We start from the raw sequence: 17676 nt of genomic DNA on the forward strand, positions 1-17676 counted from the left end.
CAAAACATCACTGTTAATGGTTATGTGAGAAACCACCATTTTAATCTTACTTATTTTGGAAGTTTTATTTAATTTTATGAATTTTATCTAATTTTATGAATTTTATTTTTTTCGAATTTTTATTTCATTTCTGAATTTTTTATTTAGTTAACTGTTTTTTTTTAATTTTCTGATTTTTATTTAATTTTATGATTTTTATTGATTTTATTAATTAAATAATTTTTTTTTGAAAAAACCTACAAATCATTACATTTACCTGTTCAACAGATCATTTTTTTTACTTGATGAAGAAATAAGCAAAGTTGAAGATTTTTATGATATAAATGTCACTTTGAAGGTTTGAAGTGTTAGTCGAAAAACTTCAAAATTTAAAGTGTCAGTAGGTGCCACTTAATTTTCCCTTTTTTTCCTGTGTGATATCAATCGAAGTCAAAGTCAGTTTAGATTTGTTTATAAAATAGTCTTCGTGTTTGCTACTTTTATGAGTTGGCGAAACGGTTTCCTAATAAGTGGGGATCTTTAGGCAGTTGGGTAACCCATCTACTTTATTAAAACAGAAGTACACATATGGATTAACCCTACATTTTCAGTTTTATTTACATTTTCATGCCACCGACATTAAATATTATTTCCTATTTTAATATTGTTTTTTCCACTTTGATTAATGTGTTTTTCCAAAATTAAATTTGAATTAAATACACAATTAAATAATACTTCTTATTTTAATGCTTTGTCTTTTCCACTTACATTAATGTGTTTTTAAAAACTAAATTTGAATTAAATACACTTTATTAACTTTTCAATTAAATCAGTGTCAAATTCAAAAAAAAAAATATTTTTTATTAGACAAACAATTCATGGAAATTATAATATCAACTCTTCATTGAACAAATCTAAACGAAAAAATATTACCAAATTTGAACCGAAACTAGATAATATCCAAACAGATTTACCATTTTAGTATCTAGAGAACCATAACTAAACCTTATCCGAACGAAATATTTTGGATATTCGAATGTATTTAAATCATATTTATATACTTCAATGTTGCCCCGTGCACCCGCACGGGTGTTTATTTTAATAAAATAAATATATAAAATTCTTCATAATACAAAAATGTAACGGTTTGACCCGTGCACCCGCACGGGTGTTTATTTTAATAAAATAAATATATAAAATTCTTCATAATACAAAAATGTAACGGTTATATAGACATGCATTCATATGACTATATATAAATTTTATGATAGAATGACGATTTTTAATTTTTTGTAATTTTTCGGTTGCTCATATTATGTTTGGATATTTAATCTGATCGGACCATAACTAAACTTTAATGTTGTCTTTTTCACTTTGATTAATGTGTTTTCCAAAATTAAATTTGAATTAAACACACAATTAAATAATACTTCCTATTTCTTTGTCTTTTCCACTTACATTAATGTGTTTTCTAAAATTAAATTTGAATTAAATACACTTCATTAACTTTTCAATTAAATCAATGTCAAATTCAAAAAAAATACATTTTTATTGGAAAAAAAATTCATCGAAATTATAATATCAATTCTTCATTGGACAAATCTGAACGAAAAATTATTACCAAATTTAAACCGAAACTAGATAATATCCAAACGGATTTACCATTTTTGTATCTAGAGAACCATAACTAAACCTTATCCGAACGAAATATTTTGGATATTCGAATGTATTTAAATCATATTTATATACTTCAATATGTTAGCTATTTTTCGAGTTAATATCCAAGATATAAGCTATTTTAAGTTGATTTGAAATATAAAAAATAGTCAAAAGTAAACATCTAAAGTAGATAAACAATAATCAAAACACCAAATATATATATATATATTTATTCTTCATCCAAATATTCAAGTTAAATTTATTTTAATTTTTAATTTAGGTACTTTAGTTTACATTACTCAAATTTACATGTAATATTTTTTAGACTTAAGGATATTTAAAGATATATAAATTTTGGTATATTTATTATTTATTCTGGAGAGTTCTTCCAAAATTAGAGGACCATCAGTTTGCATGGATATTATGGTATATTTGGAAAGGAAGGAATGCCAAGGTTTTTAGTAACTTGGATGTTGAATCTTTGGATACTCTTAAACTCGCACAAACTGAATCAAGACTTTGGAAAGAGGCACAAATTATCCTTACACCAGTAACATGACAACAAAACTCGGATCTACCGTCAATTCCAGGACGGTGGTGTTTTATTGACGGATCATGGAAGGATAAGGAAAAATTCTCGGGACAAGGATGGTATAGTACTCTTGAAGGATATGAAGGACTTATGGGAGCACGGAATGTCAGGGCTTCTCTATCTCCTCTTCATTCAGAGATAGAAGCGTTAATTTGGGCAATGGAGTGTATGCGGAATCTGAGACAGTACAGGGTTACATTTGCGACAGATTGTTCTCAATTGGTGAAGATGGTTTCGGAACCAGAAGAATGGCCTGCTTTTGCAACCTATCTAGCAGATATCGAGACCTTGAAAGGAAACTTTCATAGTTCAGATATTCTTTACATATCTCGCACGAAGAATCAAAAGGCCGACAGCCTCGCCAAAAGTGCTAGGAATCAACCGACCTTTGTCGTGCATATGGATGCGGAGTTATCAGTTTGGTTTACATAGTCCTCTTGAGTCTGTAAAGTCGATGACAAAAAAAAAAAATTGAAAATTTAAAAATAATTTAAACGGGTTATCAAACCGGCAAAGATCTAAATCAAACAGGAACCAAAGTTTATAAATACCGGAATAGAGATAGAATCTTTAAACTCGAAAATATCAAACCCGAATAAATTTTAACCGGATTCGAGTGGATACCCAAATACATATTCCTAGCTTAGTCAATATAAAACGATCAAATATTATAAATATACTATTTAGTATAAATAAATAAAAATTAAAACTGAAAATTAATACCTGTGCGGTCGCACGGATCAAGATCTAGTATTTATTATAACTCATTGAGATTTTAATATCTGAAATTTGAGTTACTATAGTTTCATACACGCACTCATTATCTAAAATATTATCATAATCATGTGCTTATGAATCTGATACTGTCGTGGATGTTTTCCAGACTAAAAAATCTGTACGTATGTTAAGGTTTCAAACTTCTAGCTAATTTTTAGATAATTTGTACTGTGAAATGAATTCATAGCTTGGATTATGGTCTAAACCTTCGTAAGCCAAGTAATGATGACTACTCTAACGAAGTGTTGTTAATTTCACCATTGAAGGCGATAGTTGATGTAGTTGAGGGACTGTGATTCCATCCCATATGAGTTGTCATATTGGTGAACACAGGGTAAACAATTTTTATGTTGTCTTGTTTTTGTCTTATTCTTCTGATCGATGCATACAAAACAAACTTAATCGAATCAATCATAGCAGGCAATCAAGGTCTAAGAGGAATTCAGTTATACTTTTTACAAACTATGTCTTTAATATTGCATATAATTTAATGAATAAGAATGATACACCCTAAAAGGCTTGGTGCCTTGGTAGAGGTCCATTTGCTCATCCATCGGACCTGTACAAACTGACAGAGAACACCAATGCTATCCAATATATTAGCAAAAGACTGTTCAATGAAATCTACCTCAGTCATGCAATATATCTTACAGTGATTTATAAAATTCATTCCTTGACATTTAAAAAAAAGTTTCAAATATTTCTAAAAGTTTCCGCATGGCTGGTATAAAAGGTCAATGGTCAGCAAATCAAAATTTGGCCGAACTTTGAATATATATAGTTAATCGTCCCAAAGATCCCAAACAACTAATTTTGCTAATACTGTCTTTCACTGTCTCTAATGGTATTTTTTCCCTAACCGTAAATACACATTTAAAAACTGATCATCAGTTCGATAAATATCAATAAGAGACAAAGAACCATTTAACTATGAAGGAAATATTCAATACAAAACATAAACAACATTCAAATATTAACTAAAAAATCGGTTTACAAATAAACTAAACACACAATTATACAAAATCAAAGAAAACAAGACAACACTACTAGAATTAAAAAAAATACAAAGATTAACTTCGACAGATCACCAAAGCAAAACCAAGAATGAGATCAATATGAGTTGACTATGAAAGATTCAAAGACAGAGAGAATGAATCAGCGGATTCTCTTGTAGAGGGAGAGGACAGAGATGATGGAGAGGAGGAGGAGAAGGATAGAAGCAACCAGTGAGACTGCGACTGCGCCTCCGACGTGACGGCAAAACGTGTCGTAGAAATCACAGATTTCTCTCCACTGTACGTATTTGATGCCCTTCAGACCAATGTACGCTACTCCACCTGATGCTCCGGTCGCTGAAGCTACTATACCTACCATCACCTGCCAAAAAATTGTCGTTATGTTAGTAAAGAAACGTTACAAACGTTACACTAGTAGTGTTATTGTAGTTTTGTGCCATCCATTCAGTGATTTTGTCTCTTATACCTAATTATACATTTTAATAGAGATGCTTAAATTTCGTGCAAGTGACCCAAGAATAGTCCAAGTTCAACTTTTTGTTTGGTTTCTAAATTTTTTTTAAACAATTGTTTTGGCTTTCCTAATATATACTAGGAAATAACAATTTGATTTCTCTATGGTTTGAAAGTTAATAGATACGGTTTAATAAAGAGGAATTACCGCGTCCATAATGGCAAGATTAAGCAAGAGAATCGCAGAGCAAGAGGAAGGCTTCTTGAAAGCAGATACGGTGGCAAGTGTAGATAGAATGCTGTAAAAGCAAGCCACCGATAATGCTACCACAAAGTATCTGCATTTTAGCAAAAATAAAGAGATTGGGTTATTCAATAATCAATACTATAAACAAAGTATACAATGTTAAAATCTTCTAGTGTGAAGATGCTTTCATTATCATGATTGAACATTTAATATTTTTGAAAGTTCAAAAAAACATTTAATATTTTTGGGGCCGTTTTCGTTAAATAACTTTTGGGGCAATCATTTTTGACTTTCTAAAATCTCTGTTTCAAAAATCCCAACTACTCCCATATATTTGGTCAAAAAGAAAAACCACTTCCAATTGCATAAAGGTTATCGTTTTCTATGAGCACGAATTATGGTTATTTATTAAATATATATATCTTTAACCTGACGATGCTCCAATACGTATGTTACACATGTAAGATTATCTATGTATGATGGATCCTTCCTTATAAACATTGACCAGATTTAAGTTATATACTAGTATTATCATTGTATTACACAATCCAAATTTGATATGACTTCCTTCTAAGTTGAATTACCGGATTAATTTATGGTTTACTAATTAAGACCCATGCTTAAACTATAAACGATATTTCAAATTAAGTGTTCGTCTTTGCCAAGTTGCAACGTTACTCTACGTAATTCCAAATAAACTATATTTTGTATTTATTTGACCCTGAGATATTTTTTTTTTTGATCAACTAGATGCATTATATTGAAAGGGCCTAGGCCCAAGAAGAGTTCAGATTACATAAAGCAGATTTTGCTATTATTATTAAGACAATCAATCAGTTTCGACTAAGAGAACAGTTGACTAATTCATGAATAATTAGGATGAACTTACATAAAAGCCGGTGAGTGTGTGAACTTTGCTTCCCTAGGAATGGGAATTCCAGGAATAGTCTTGGTCTGTTTACTCGTAACCATCACCACAATTGATGTCAAAGTGGCTGCAAACAGAAATAACCTTAGCACAACTTGAACCATCCAACAACTCTTTGACGTGGTACAGCTTCCTCCTGGCACGGTTGATTTCTCCGTGTCCAACGTCGATTTGATTTCATCGGAACCCATCTATATGGACAAATCTTCGAATTGGTTAGGAAATGTGATGATTTTATGTTATGGGGAGTTGATGATATTTTTGGTACGTTGAGAGGAGTATTTATATTGTGTGTATGTGTGTTTCGAAGAAGAAAACATAATTAAATTGTCATTATTAATATAACAATTGTATATTATTATAATGTAAGGTCATGGGATTAAGATGGTGGGTGTTCCGGACACGGCAGCGATGTTTGAATATCTTAAGAGTCAATATGTTCATAATATATCTGTAACAATCACATCTTCTGGCGTTCTCATCTTTATTGGTGGTCAATGTTATTGGTAGCGTATTTGTTAATGTGAAACTACGTTAAATTGTATATATGTATGCAATTACATGTTGTCTATACAATTGACGAAAAGAGACAACCGTCCTTTTACGTTTACGATCAAACACGATAGTCCGAAATTGACATTTTATGTTATTTCCTTCCTTTGGTATATGATAGATTGATTAGTGCACACACATTTCTGGTTTCCAAGAGAATATTTACTTTAAAAATAAAAAAAATAAAAGGAAAAGATACAAAGTTCTTGTTTGAGATATTCGATAAAATTATAAGATATTTTCATTATATATTTTACTTGATAACTAGTTTAATCTATTTTTACAACTGAATTTAAATTTTTGACTCAGTTATGTTTAAAAAGTTAATATTATTTATATGAAAATCTCTTGTGAGATACTCTCAGTAATTGTGAATGCTCTTATAAGATGTCATTTGGCTTTGTTTTTCTTTTTCCAAAAAGGTTTGAATGAAGTTGTGGATATGTATTCGTATTATGTAAGGCTTTGTTTACTGTGTAGATATTTTAAATAGATGCAAGGCTAGCTGATCTAGCCTAGCTCTATAATATAAAACAAAGACATCGTTCTCACCTTGTCACCCATATATTTCAATAATTTGCATTTGGACTCTAATTATCTAAACGATGTATATAGCCATTTGATGAGAAAAAAAGAAGCTAAACGATGTATATATATATATAAACTAAACGGACCTTGAACCTCCGAGGTACGTAACTTAATGCGTTCATCGTTGTAATAATAATTGATTGAGAAACCAATAATGCCATAATCTTTATTAAAAAAAGAGAGGAACGAATGTGATCGCTTATGGTATCGATATTTTTAGTCTAATTAGCTAAGCTGATACATTTATAAACTAATCGGACCTTGAACTTGCGAGGTACGTAACGTAGTGCGTTCATCGTTGCAATAATTGATTGAGAAACTAATAATGCCAAAATTTATTACTGAACTAATTCATACAAATTAGTTAAAATTAAACGTTTTTGTTTTCGACAACGGTTAAAATTGAACGTTTAACTTGGACATATTATATTTTCGATATTTTATTTACAAACATATTTTAAATGAATCATGGATGTATTAAAATAATAATATAAAATCAAACTGATAAACTACGATAATATACAAACTATTAAGAACATAACTAAATCTTCGGTCTGACGAATTTCAATCCATCGACCGTGTTTTGGTATCAAGTCAGCCTATCGTAGTTATGACGTTTTCTTATCTCATAAGTATACGTTGATGATTCGTTAAACTTAGCAGATTGTAGATTAGTCAATATACTATTATAGGACTGAGTAATTTTTTTGTTCAGGACTAAAGGCATCTTTATCAGTGAGACTCGGGTAAGTCCCTAAATTAAAGGACTTACTTTATTATTTTTTCTTTTTTTGGTCGGAATACAGTAAAAGATGTCCCTTAATTAAGGGATTTTCCTTTCTCTTTCTTCCTAGATCTCTACTTTTCGTGGTCCCCTCTCTCTCTAAGAGACTCACTGAATCTCACCAATACTTATGCTCTAAGAGTATTCACATCGATGTATCCCTTAAAATCTTATTATTTTTATATCAATATTCCGGGATCTTGATGGCCAAGTGGTAAATAAAAGAATTTGAGACGATAACACATTCGTGTTATCAAATTTGCATAACAAATAATACATCTACTACGTCAAACTAAATCACATTATTTCTAGACACCAATACATATATGAATCCATACTTATAACCAATTTGAACATTCAGATGAAAGGTCTATCTGTAAATTACACATCTACTTGAGATTAGTATGGACTCTTTAATTTTTAAAATTTTAATTACTGAGTCACTTATAAAAAGTCACATGACTAAAAGAAAAAGAAAGAGAATGAAAAATGAAAATATATTTTCATATTATTTTATTCTCTTTTCTATACTTTTTTTTTAATCTTAGAACATTTATGAAAAGTAATTCGTCGTGGATTTTCCTTTTCCAATGTGGATGCTCTAAAGAAGTTAAGTCAGCCTTCAATAACTGATGAGCACTTTTATAGTTTGTATGCATCAAAAAATCGGCAAGTAATAATACATAAGGCATCAATTATTATTTATTTTAGGGAAAAGGGAAAAGGGAAGATCAGAAAGAAAATAATAAAATAATTAAGCCAATTTGTCTTGAATAAACCAAGACGGAAGATCGTCCCCTGAAAGTTTTTTTTTTTTGTAACAGAATCGTCCCCTGAAAGTTGAAAGTGTATATGATAATGCAATGATCACGACAGCTAATATGTAATGATTAACCCATCTTGACGTAATCCATCCGGAGTCTACGCTTTGAGCAACTCCTTCGCAAAGTTTTCGATCGGTATCTAATAACTAAAAAGGTTAAAAACAAAAGAAAATTGGAAGGAAAACAAGAAAAAGTTATCTTTGAGAACAGATGAGAACCTTACCAAAAGGAAGATTTAGTGAATTATCCAAAATTGAAGTCTATATTAGATGATTGCCCATTGATTGACACTAAGGTAATTTTATTTAAATCGTGACAAAAAAATAATTTTATTACAATTTTGCTTTGGATTTGACAATTTTTTCCCTTTCATCTTCTTTTTTTTTGCTATGTACCTGATTCTTTCTTTCCAATATGTTCTCTAGTCTCACTTTATTTTTCTTCCAACCTCACTTTTTTCACCTCTTTTTTATATGTCGTTTTTGTGTTTTTTCTTCCATTCTTTTTTGAGACCTTCTTTTTCACTTACATTTAAATTTTTATAGATTATTGTTAATAATAAAGTAGGACTTACGATATTCTTATCCATTCATTATGTGATGCAAGACGAATCAATAAAAAAGAAATTAAAAAAACATACGTGTATATAAGTAGTGTTAAAGTTTGTAGATACAATTGTGTATCATAAAAAAGAAATAATATGAGTGTGTTAGAGAGAATACACAAACTCTGTGTCTTGTTTATCTGTTTTCAATAACATTAGTTGATTTTTAATTAGTTATATATATATAAATATAATAAAATATATATTAAAATCTTAAACTTTATATTTCAAAATCTTATCTCTTAATTTTAAATCTTAAGTTTAGATTAGTTAATCATATATAAATGTTTATTTATATTTTTAAAAGTGAAGATAAATGTTGTTAACGTAAACATGAAAGTAGTACTAGAAATATGATAGTTTCGACAATTTCTCGATACCGAGCCGTATCCAAAACTTAGAACCAACATGTTTTTTTTGGTCAACAGTACCAACATGTTTATATGGATTAGGGCGTTATAACATTTTACAGCATTTTTTGAAGAAAATTAAGAAGTTAGTCGGGGGCACGTGCCCCGTACGTTATGCCTTCCATCCGCCCCTGAAAGCAGCTGTCTTTGATTTGAGCGTTCAAACTTTTTTTTGGGAACAAGCGTTCAAACTATGATCGTAGTGAAACACCTTGTCTTTGTGATCCTTCACATTTTGATTGTCTTTCTCCTTGTGAACCTTTTTGTGATTGTGATTTTTGTGCTTGTGAATCTTCTTTCCAATTTTTTTAAAAAAGAAAAGAAAAAAGGTATGACACAAACTGGAGTTGTGTTCGTATCGAGTTTCAGAGAATACTTTAAAATGGCAAGCTTAAAATCTTGTGCGGAGTTGTAAATCTGCCTCACATACATGGTCATCATCTCCTTCTATTTATCTCCTCTCATCACTGGGCTTCGAGACAGAGGAGCATGTATGACTTCTCCATCTCCGGCTTCAACATCTGCAACTTTAGGTGTCACTACAACCCTACCATTGACTCCAACAAGCGGTGCCTCTTAATCCCCTGACCATCATGTTTCTGTTGACGCTTACTCCGACACGTTGTAATCTTGCGAGTTTTTTTAGACTACAAAGAAAACCCATAGAGAAACTGACAGAGAAAGAAGAAGAATTTGAAAAACTTGAAAGAGAATTGGGGATTTTGTAAATTAGGGTTGATAGTTGAACTCTGTTTGTGTATTAAGGATTTTTAGGAGAAAGACACACAAAATCGTTTGGACTTCGATAGAAGTTAACTAAGACTGTTTAACAGTTTAACGACGTGTCTGGTTTGGCTCAGTCAAACAAAATTTAGAATTTAAATAGAAGTCAACAGGAACTTAATGTTTTAAGTAGTTTAAGTCAAAGTTTATGTTGAAAAAGGGTAAAATCTGTAAGTTGAAGATTTTTGTGACCACCTTCCCTATAATAATATATAAACATTAAACATATATGAATCATATATGGTCTTTATAAATGATTGGGTAATAATATACTATGAATTGCTTTTCTGGTTATTCTTTATGTGTGATATGTTTGAAATAATAGTTTTTCTAATCTCTGCTTAATATGTCTTCTTAAAATGTATATATATAGTGTTTTAGGTTTTTGAAAATATTGTATGCTGAAAATACTTCGTATGTGGTCTCTCTGGCTATTTCAAACATAAGAGGATGAATTGCTGCTTTTCGCTTTCAGGAACTACTAGGTAAGACAAGACGTTGTAGCCCAATGGTTAGGACGGGTCCCCGCCTGCACCCAGGTAGGGGGTTCGATCCACGCCGGAGGGAACTACCTTGCAACGCTCTTGTCACCCACACGGATATGGGCCATGCTTTCGGCCCATTTGAAAAACTGGGAGGGGCGTCTATCCGTGGGCATTCCTTCCCCTTGGGGATTAGTCTGGGCCTTCTGGGCCTGGGATACCCCCAGGTTAAACAAAAAAAAAAAAAAAAAACTACTAGGTAAGCATAATTTATATTTGTAACATGTTTAAGAAAATTATGTTTTCATCTCACTTTTTTTTTTGGGCAACATGTTTTCAACTCACTATTTTTCGATATTTTCTAGTAAGTTGGATGTGGAATTGAGGATACCAGATTGTAACAGATGCGAGAAAGACATGATTGATGCTATTTCCAACTTCAAAGGTAGAATGAGGGGCAGATCCGAAAAATAACTTGAAAAAATAACTTGATATGGTGCACATTATATAAATTTATGTTATACAAATATAAATAAATTAAATAATTTAAAATATGTTTTAAAAAAATACATTAGTCATTAATTTTCAAAAATCAATAAAATATAAAAGAAATAGTTTTTGTAATTTTAAATATTCATTTTCATTAATATCATTAAATTATATATGTAGATAGTAACATATTTATATTTGTTGGTTTTTTTTTAAAAATATATATATATATATATATATATATATATATATATATATCGGCCCGTAAAAACAGAGAATTTTAGATCCGGTTACAGCAGGTTTTGAACAAAATTTCCAAGGTCAAATTAATACAAAGCTAGCTTTGCCCGCCCACTAAACCCGGCACATTCCACTAACCCGTCTTCGAAATTCCTTAGAATCGGTTACCGTTCTCTGCCATCGATGAGAATTGCTCAAAGGTGAGGTTCTCCTTGTTGCCTAGGATGCCGGGACTTCTTGCGTCGTCTCCGGAGTAGCTGGCTCCCGATGAACTCCACCATACATATAACCATATCTATCCATGAAGCTCCAGACGACTAATAGAAGAGAGTTCCGGATACTTACCATAAGCCTTGCTAGCGCCACCAAAACCCGTCAAGTACACAACACCACACAGCGTTTGAAACCGTCTCCCAACCAAGCCAAAGCTTGCTACTGCCGCCAATGAACAAGAACACAAAAGGGGCCTGACCTCCATGCCACACACCAAATCGAGAGGACATAAACGACCTGCACAAATCAGCCAGCTACGCTACCAATGAAGAATCAAGTGACCCTTCACCAGTATCGGGATGCAAGCTGAGCACAAGAGTGACACCGCCCCAGCATGACCAAACTGAAACGTCTCTTGCCGCCTTCGAGAACCAAAGAAACGGTGATAGTGCCTCGCTAACAGTTCACCTGTGTCTACAGTGAACCAATATGAAATCCAAGAGCCCAAGTCTCTAAATGAGATGCGGCCGCAAACCAAACGGAGGGTTCGAAATGGTGACAGGAAAATGATGTTAAAAAGATAATATGATGGTATGTTGTAACATTTATGTTTTCATGATGTGTATATAAATGATTATTAGGAGTTGAATCTTGTACGACGGATACAGAGAATCAGATTGCGGTTTCTGGAAGTTTTAACCTGGAGAAGTTGTTAAAAAAACTCAAAAAAGTAACAGGCAAAGATGTGGAGATTGTGAAGGAAGAAGAGAAAGATCCCGAACCTGAAATAACTGAGATTGTTAAAGAGAAAGATGAAGAAACCGAAGAGGATTCACAACCTGAAGTGGTTCAAGAAGTTGAAACAGAAGAGGATGCACAACCTGAAGTGGTTTTCGAACCAAACAGTGACGAGCAAAAGGAATTAGAGAAGTACATGATGTTCAGTGACGAAAACCCTAACGCCAAGTGTACTATATCGTAAGCGTAAAGTTTTTGTCAAAGAATAGACTTTTCTAAGGTTTTTGGCATTACATTTCATTTCATTTAATATCTAAATCAATTAGAAAAAGTTTCTAGTCGAGAGTATCCCGAATGGCAAGTATTGTATGGTGGTCTATGGATTGTTTCCAATACTCCTTGTCTGACATCTAAACCAAAGGTTATATGAAAAACAGACGACAAATGTATCCCTTCCGTTTTACTTTATCTGATGCTTTAAAATTGTGTGTACACAATTAATAAAACATTAACAATTTATACATTTTTAAAACAAAAACATCAATAACTACCTAACCAACCATAATTAAACCAATAGAAAAATAATTTACAAAATATAAAAAACGTACTGTATAACATAAGAATTAATAAACTTTACATCGAAAACTAAAAACTCGAAATAATTTGGAAAAAAAAAAAGAATTCTGCAACATCATCTATTAAAAAAGGGAGAGAATATTTGATTTTTACAAAGATGTTAGATATGGTTGTACAGCTTGATCTCAAAATCAGACTCCTTAAACAAAGTTACATTACAACTAATCTTTGCAAACATTGTCTTTACCATCTCAGCCAAATGACTTGCTTCTTGTATATGTTTTATACTCTCAATACAGAGCTTCCCTTGGTGCTCCGATTAAGTTAAGCGCAGTTGCTGCTATATGAGACGGCATGAGTCCAGCTTCAGCCATTTGATCAGCTGGTGAACCGTGGTCAATATACCTATCAGGCAATACCATTGGTCTCCACTGTAACAAAAACAATACAACAGAAAATTAGAAACCATAAAGATTCCGAAAAAAAGACAGAGCAAACTATATTATGTAAAAGTTGTAAGTAAAGTAACCTTGAGCTTCCCATCGAGAAGACCATCCAGAGCAAGAAACTGAACCACATGCGATCCAAACCCTCCAATGGAACCTTCTTCAACCGTGATCAGCACCTCGTGAGACTTAGCTAAGCTGCGAATGAGAGCACGGTCCAACGGCTTACAGAACCGTGCATCTGCTACGGTTACGTTTAATCCACGTTCTTGGAGCATCACAGCCGCTCCTAAACAGCTCTGAACCGCTGAGCCATACCCCAACAAAGCAACCCTCTCTCCTTCTTTTAAGATCCTACCTTTCCCAACCTGAAACACACTCAAAAAAGAGATGATTAAAGGATGCGAGAGCGATACGTGAGGACCAAGGTTTTAAGCTATATTACCTCAATAGGAACACCTTTGTTTCCAGGAGGTAACGCAACGCCAATACCGTTACCTCTAGGGTAACGGAAACAAGAAGGACGGTCATCAATAGCAGCAGCGGTTGCAACAATGTTGAACAGCTCTGCTTCATCCGATGGAGCCATCACTATCATGTTAGGAAGACAAGCCATAAACGTAACATCAAACGCTCCACAATGTGTTGGACCATCAGCTCCCACTAGTCCAGCTCTATCCATCGCAAATCTCACCGGTAACTTCTGCAAATCCACATCATGTACAACCTACAGAAAAAAAAATGTTCTATTAGTTTTTTTAGAAAATGAAAATGATTAAATAATGTTGAAACTTGCCTGGTCATAAGCACGCTGCATGAAAGAGGAATAGATTGCACAGAAGGGCTTAAGGCCTTCACATGCTAAACCAGCAGCAAAAGTAACTGCGTGCTGTTCCGCTATTCCCACATCGAAACATCTAGTTGGGAAGCGGCGTTGGAAGAGATTCAACCCTGTCCCACCTCCCATGGCTGCATGAATCGCAACCACGTCTTTGTCTACCTCTGCTTCCGCCACTAACGCCTCCGCAAAGTACGTTGTGTAAGACTGAGTCTTGTTTGTAGTTTTGAACTGTTTACCCGTAGCTGGATCAAACTTCACAACACCTGAAAGAAAAAAAAAAATAATCAATATAAGTGTCACACTCCTTAAGATATTAACGAAAAATAAATCAAATTTTACCATGGTATTTGTCATCAGCTCTCTCTGCGTAAGGATAACCACGACCTTTCTCAGTTATGACATGAATAAGCACCGGTCCTGTGGTTCTTGCACTCTTAACTTCTTTAAGAATGGCTACCAAATCATCTATGTTGTGTCCATCGACTGGTCCAATATAGTAGAGTCCAAGTTCTTCAAATAATGTTGATCCAGTTCCGCTTATCATCCCTCTAGCGTATTCATCTACCTTAGCAGCCAACTGATGCATTGGCCCACCTATTTGCTTTGTCACACCCTGTAACACAACAACAACACATTCTTTATTCACTTCATAAAGAAATGGAATATGTATATACTACTTGCCTTTGCGACTTCTCTCAACTCTCTGAGAGCTGGATTTGACTGCAACCGACTAAGAGCGCTGCTCAATGCTCCAACAGGTGGACTCGGTCCATCCAAAGTGGCAGTAGGTAACGAGACTTGCTTGTTGTCGTTAAGAATGACGATCATATCCGAGTCTAGATAACCAGCGTTGTTCATGGCTTCGTAAGCCTGCCCTGCCGTCATAGCACCATCACCAATCACAGCAACCACATTGTTGTTCTTCCCTTTCAAATCCCTTCCTACCGCCATTCCTAAGCCAGCAGATATTGTGGTTGAGCTATGTCCTGTACCAAAGCAATCGTGTTCGCTCTCTCCTCGCTTGGTGAAACCGGAGAGACCATTGGTCTGCCTCATCGTCGGCATCTTGCCTCTTCTCCCGGTAAGAATCTTGTGAGGGTAAGACTGGTGGCCAACGTCCCAAAGAATCTTGTCCTGTGGAGTGTTGAAAATGTAGTGAAGAGCCACGGTGAGCTCCACAACACCAAGGCTTGACCCCAAATGTCCACCTGTTTTGGAGACGTTGAAGATCACATCTGATCTCAGCTCATCAGAAAGTTGTTTCAGTTCCTGCCAATGAGATAATAAACCAAATAGCATCAAAAAGAAGCTATGGATCAAAGGGCTTGATGACTGTGATTCATTTTTGTTTCTCTTTACCTTGATGGAAAGATTTTTCATGTGGATTGGGTAATTGATTGTGTCAAGTAATGGAGTTGGTGGTCTGTTTGAATAATATTCACCCTTCTCTGCAAGTGAAGCACTCACTTTTGCCTTTCTGTTTGACTGTTAACACAAAACACACATCACAACATAAAGAACAAAAAGGCTGTCATTTTCTCCACAACTTATAATCATTGGTCCAGTTTTAATAAACTAACATACAAAAAAGGGTCAGATTTGTTTGACTTCTGTCAAAATTAAAGTAAACCCATTACTTAATTCTAGATTTTGACAAAATGGGTTACTAACCAAATCTCAACAAATCAACAGTTGATCTGAACTCCAACAAGGTTCCTAAACCATATTTAATTCAAGCAGAGAAGTGAATCTTACATGACAGTTGTTTGGTCTCAGACATGGCGATGGAAGATCTGTAAACAAAGATCGAGAGGAAGACAGAGAAGTTGATTTACAACAAGAATCTGTTAAACCTCCTTTGGTTGTTATGTAAGAAGGAAAAGCAAATGCAGATAGAGCCATTAAAGTGGGGGAAAGAAGAAGACTTGACAAAAGATTTGTCAGAAACAAAGAGAATTTAAGAAGAAGAAAAAAACAGAGGTTATCAAGAACAGTGAAAATCAATACTTTTAGAAGAAGGTGGTGGCAGTGGTGGGAAGGTTGAAGAAGAAAAGATGGAGACTTTTTGTAATGGGTGATGAAATAAAACGACAAAAGGATCAATTTCTTAGATTATGGACTTTGTTGATATGTAACGGTGTTTGAATATAATAACAGAGAGAAAAAGTTCAGAAGATACTGAGATGGTGCGTGATCCGCAGAGAAATTGAGATTTTGGTTGGGCCACGTCAACCAAAAAATCCAGGTTTTGGATAGATATTGATATATGCTACCTATTTTGCTTTTGTGTTTTCTTTTTTTATTATATGGTTTTTAAATAGAAATGTGAAATGATAATTTCTTAGAACTATAAAATGATGGTTGCTTTCATTCATCGAATGTTTTCAACAACCAATGTACCAAAGGTGAGAAAGATGTAGTTTTTTTTTACAAAATAGGAATATTTTTAATAAATATGCTGATAAAGAAAAAAATCGTAACTAATTAATACTCTTGAAAAAAATTTGTCTACATTAATTATGGTTCATATACATGTATGAGTTTTAAATTTCGTATTTAAAGTTTTAAGTAATTACACAAAAATTATTTCTTAAAAACTATTAGCTTAGATTGTATGTATACTAATACATTAAAACAAAATATCTTTTCATTAAGCTATCTAAGTGAGTAATACACCAAAATCTGTCACTTGAGCATAGTTTTTTAATATACTCTTTCAAATATCTTTGTTTTAATTATTTATTCTGATTAATTAACACAGAATCTAATATTCCATAAAAATGTAACCATTATATAGTTTCAACTCAACCAAATTTCTAACATCAGCTTTACCATATAATATATAACATACTTTATATAAATACATAAAAAATAAATAGAAATAAATCATAAAAAATAAAAGCTGTGGGAATCCATTTCTGAATTTTGTTTTTCTTTTTATCAAACTAATGCTGATGTAAAACGTAGAAAATTTTCAGGAAATCCTTTAAATTAAAATTGGATCGGAAAAAATTAATTAACTTTGTTTTCGGCATAAAACACAACTAAGATTCTGTATTGACCCTCCGTTAACAATACTGTATAAAATAGCTGTAAATTTTTAATTTGGAACACTGAATTCTATTGCGATTTTGTTATCCAGACCAGTTCAAATTTGAGTAATATAATAGTTTTTTGACATAAAAAAAATATTGAATTCTATTAAAAAAAAGAAAACGATATATAGTTACTCAAAAACAACACGTTTATAATTAAAATAAGGATTTTAACAATGAAACTCTTCAACTAAAAATAGATTGGAAAGAACCATTTAACTGAGTTTTAGACGGAGAAAATCTCAACTAAGATTCCTTTAGTTTATTAACTCCTCTGTTAACGGTATCATCTTTTTTTTTTTTTTTTTTGTCAACAACGGTATCATCTAAAATGGATATAAAACGTTAATGAAGGGTGAG

General features: G+C 32.8%; 3 protein-coding genes across 3 annotated transcripts; 1 reads left to right on the top strand and 2 right to left on the bottom strand.

Moving 5' to 3' along the window:
- Positions 1–3913: 3913 nt before the first annotated feature.
- Positions 3914–5945, bottom strand: LOC108833281 (CASP-like protein 1D1). Its single transcript, XM_018606715.2, has 3 exons — positions 5613–5945; positions 4685–4814; positions 3914–4384 (listed from the first exon to the last, which is right to left on the bottom strand). Exons 1-3 carry the CDS (start codon positions 5840–5842, stop codon positions 4163–4165), a joined length of 582 nt encoding a protein of 193 aa, XP_018462217.1. The 5' UTR covers positions 5843–5945; the 3' UTR covers positions 3914–4162.
- A 5016-nt stretch (positions 5946–10961) lies between these two features.
- Positions 10962–12602, top strand: LOC130510648 (heavy metal-associated isoprenylated plant protein 19). The gene is made up of 3 exons (XM_057007165.1): positions 10962–10976; positions 11009–11123; positions 12262–12602. Exons 1-3 carry the CDS (start codon positions 10962–10964, stop codon positions 12600–12602), a joined length of 471 nt encoding a protein of 156 aa, XP_056863145.1.
- A 437-nt stretch (positions 12603–13039) lies between these two features.
- Positions 13040–16380, bottom strand: LOC108855257 (1-deoxy-D-xylulose-5-phosphate synthase, chloroplastic). The gene is made up of 8 exons (XM_018629027.2): positions 15977–16380; positions 15581–15706; positions 14903–15490; positions 14561–14834; positions 14177–14484; positions 13826–14107; positions 13464–13748; positions 13040–13365 (listed from the first exon to the last, which is right to left on the bottom strand). Exons 1-8 carry the CDS (start codon positions 16121–16123, stop codon positions 13225–13227), a joined length of 2151 nt encoding a protein of 716 aa, XP_018484529.2. The 5' UTR covers positions 16124–16380; the 3' UTR covers positions 13040–13224.
- Between the last annotated feature and the right edge of the window lie 1296 nt (positions 16381–17676).

This window comes from Raphanus sativus, chromosome 4, assembly GCF_000801105.2.
Source record: "Raphanus sativus cultivar WK10039 chromosome 4, ASM80110v3, whole genome shotgun sequence".
In the NCBI taxonomy this organism is placed as follows: Eukaryota; Viridiplantae; Streptophyta; class Magnoliopsida; order Brassicales; family Brassicaceae; genus Raphanus; species Raphanus sativus.

Bases quoted from the DNA above. Each gene is read 5' to 3' on its own strand.
- LOC108833281 (XM_018606715.2), bottom strand. From the start codon at position 5,842: ATGGGTTCCGATGAAATCAAATCGACGTTGGACACGGAGAAATCAACC. The intron at 4,815-5,612 runs GTAAGTTCATCC...GCTAAAATGCAG, and splicing joins ACACACTCACCGGCTTTTAT to ATACTTTGTGGTAGCATTAT. The intron at 4,385-4,684 runs GTAATTCCTCTT...ATTTTTTGGCAG, and splicing joins ATCTTGCCATTATGGACGCG to GTGATGGTAGGTATAGTAGC.
- LOC130510648 (XM_057007165.1), top strand. The intron at 11,124-12,261 runs GTAGAATGAGGG...AATGATTATTAG, and splicing joins TGCTATTTCCAACTTCAAAG to GAGTTGAATCTTGTACGACG.
- LOC108855257 (XM_018629027.2), bottom strand. From the start codon at position 16,123: ATGGCTCTATCTGCATTTGCTTTTCCTTCTTACATAACAACCAAAGGA. The intron at 14,485-14,560 runs GTAAAATTTGAT...TTTTTCTTTCAG, and splicing joins AGCTGATGACAAATACCATG to GTGTTGTGAAGTTTGATCCA. The intron at 13,749-13,825 runs GTAATATAGCTT...AGTGTGTTTCAG, and splicing joins ACAAAGGTGTTCCTATTGAG to GTTGGGAAAGGTAGGATCTT.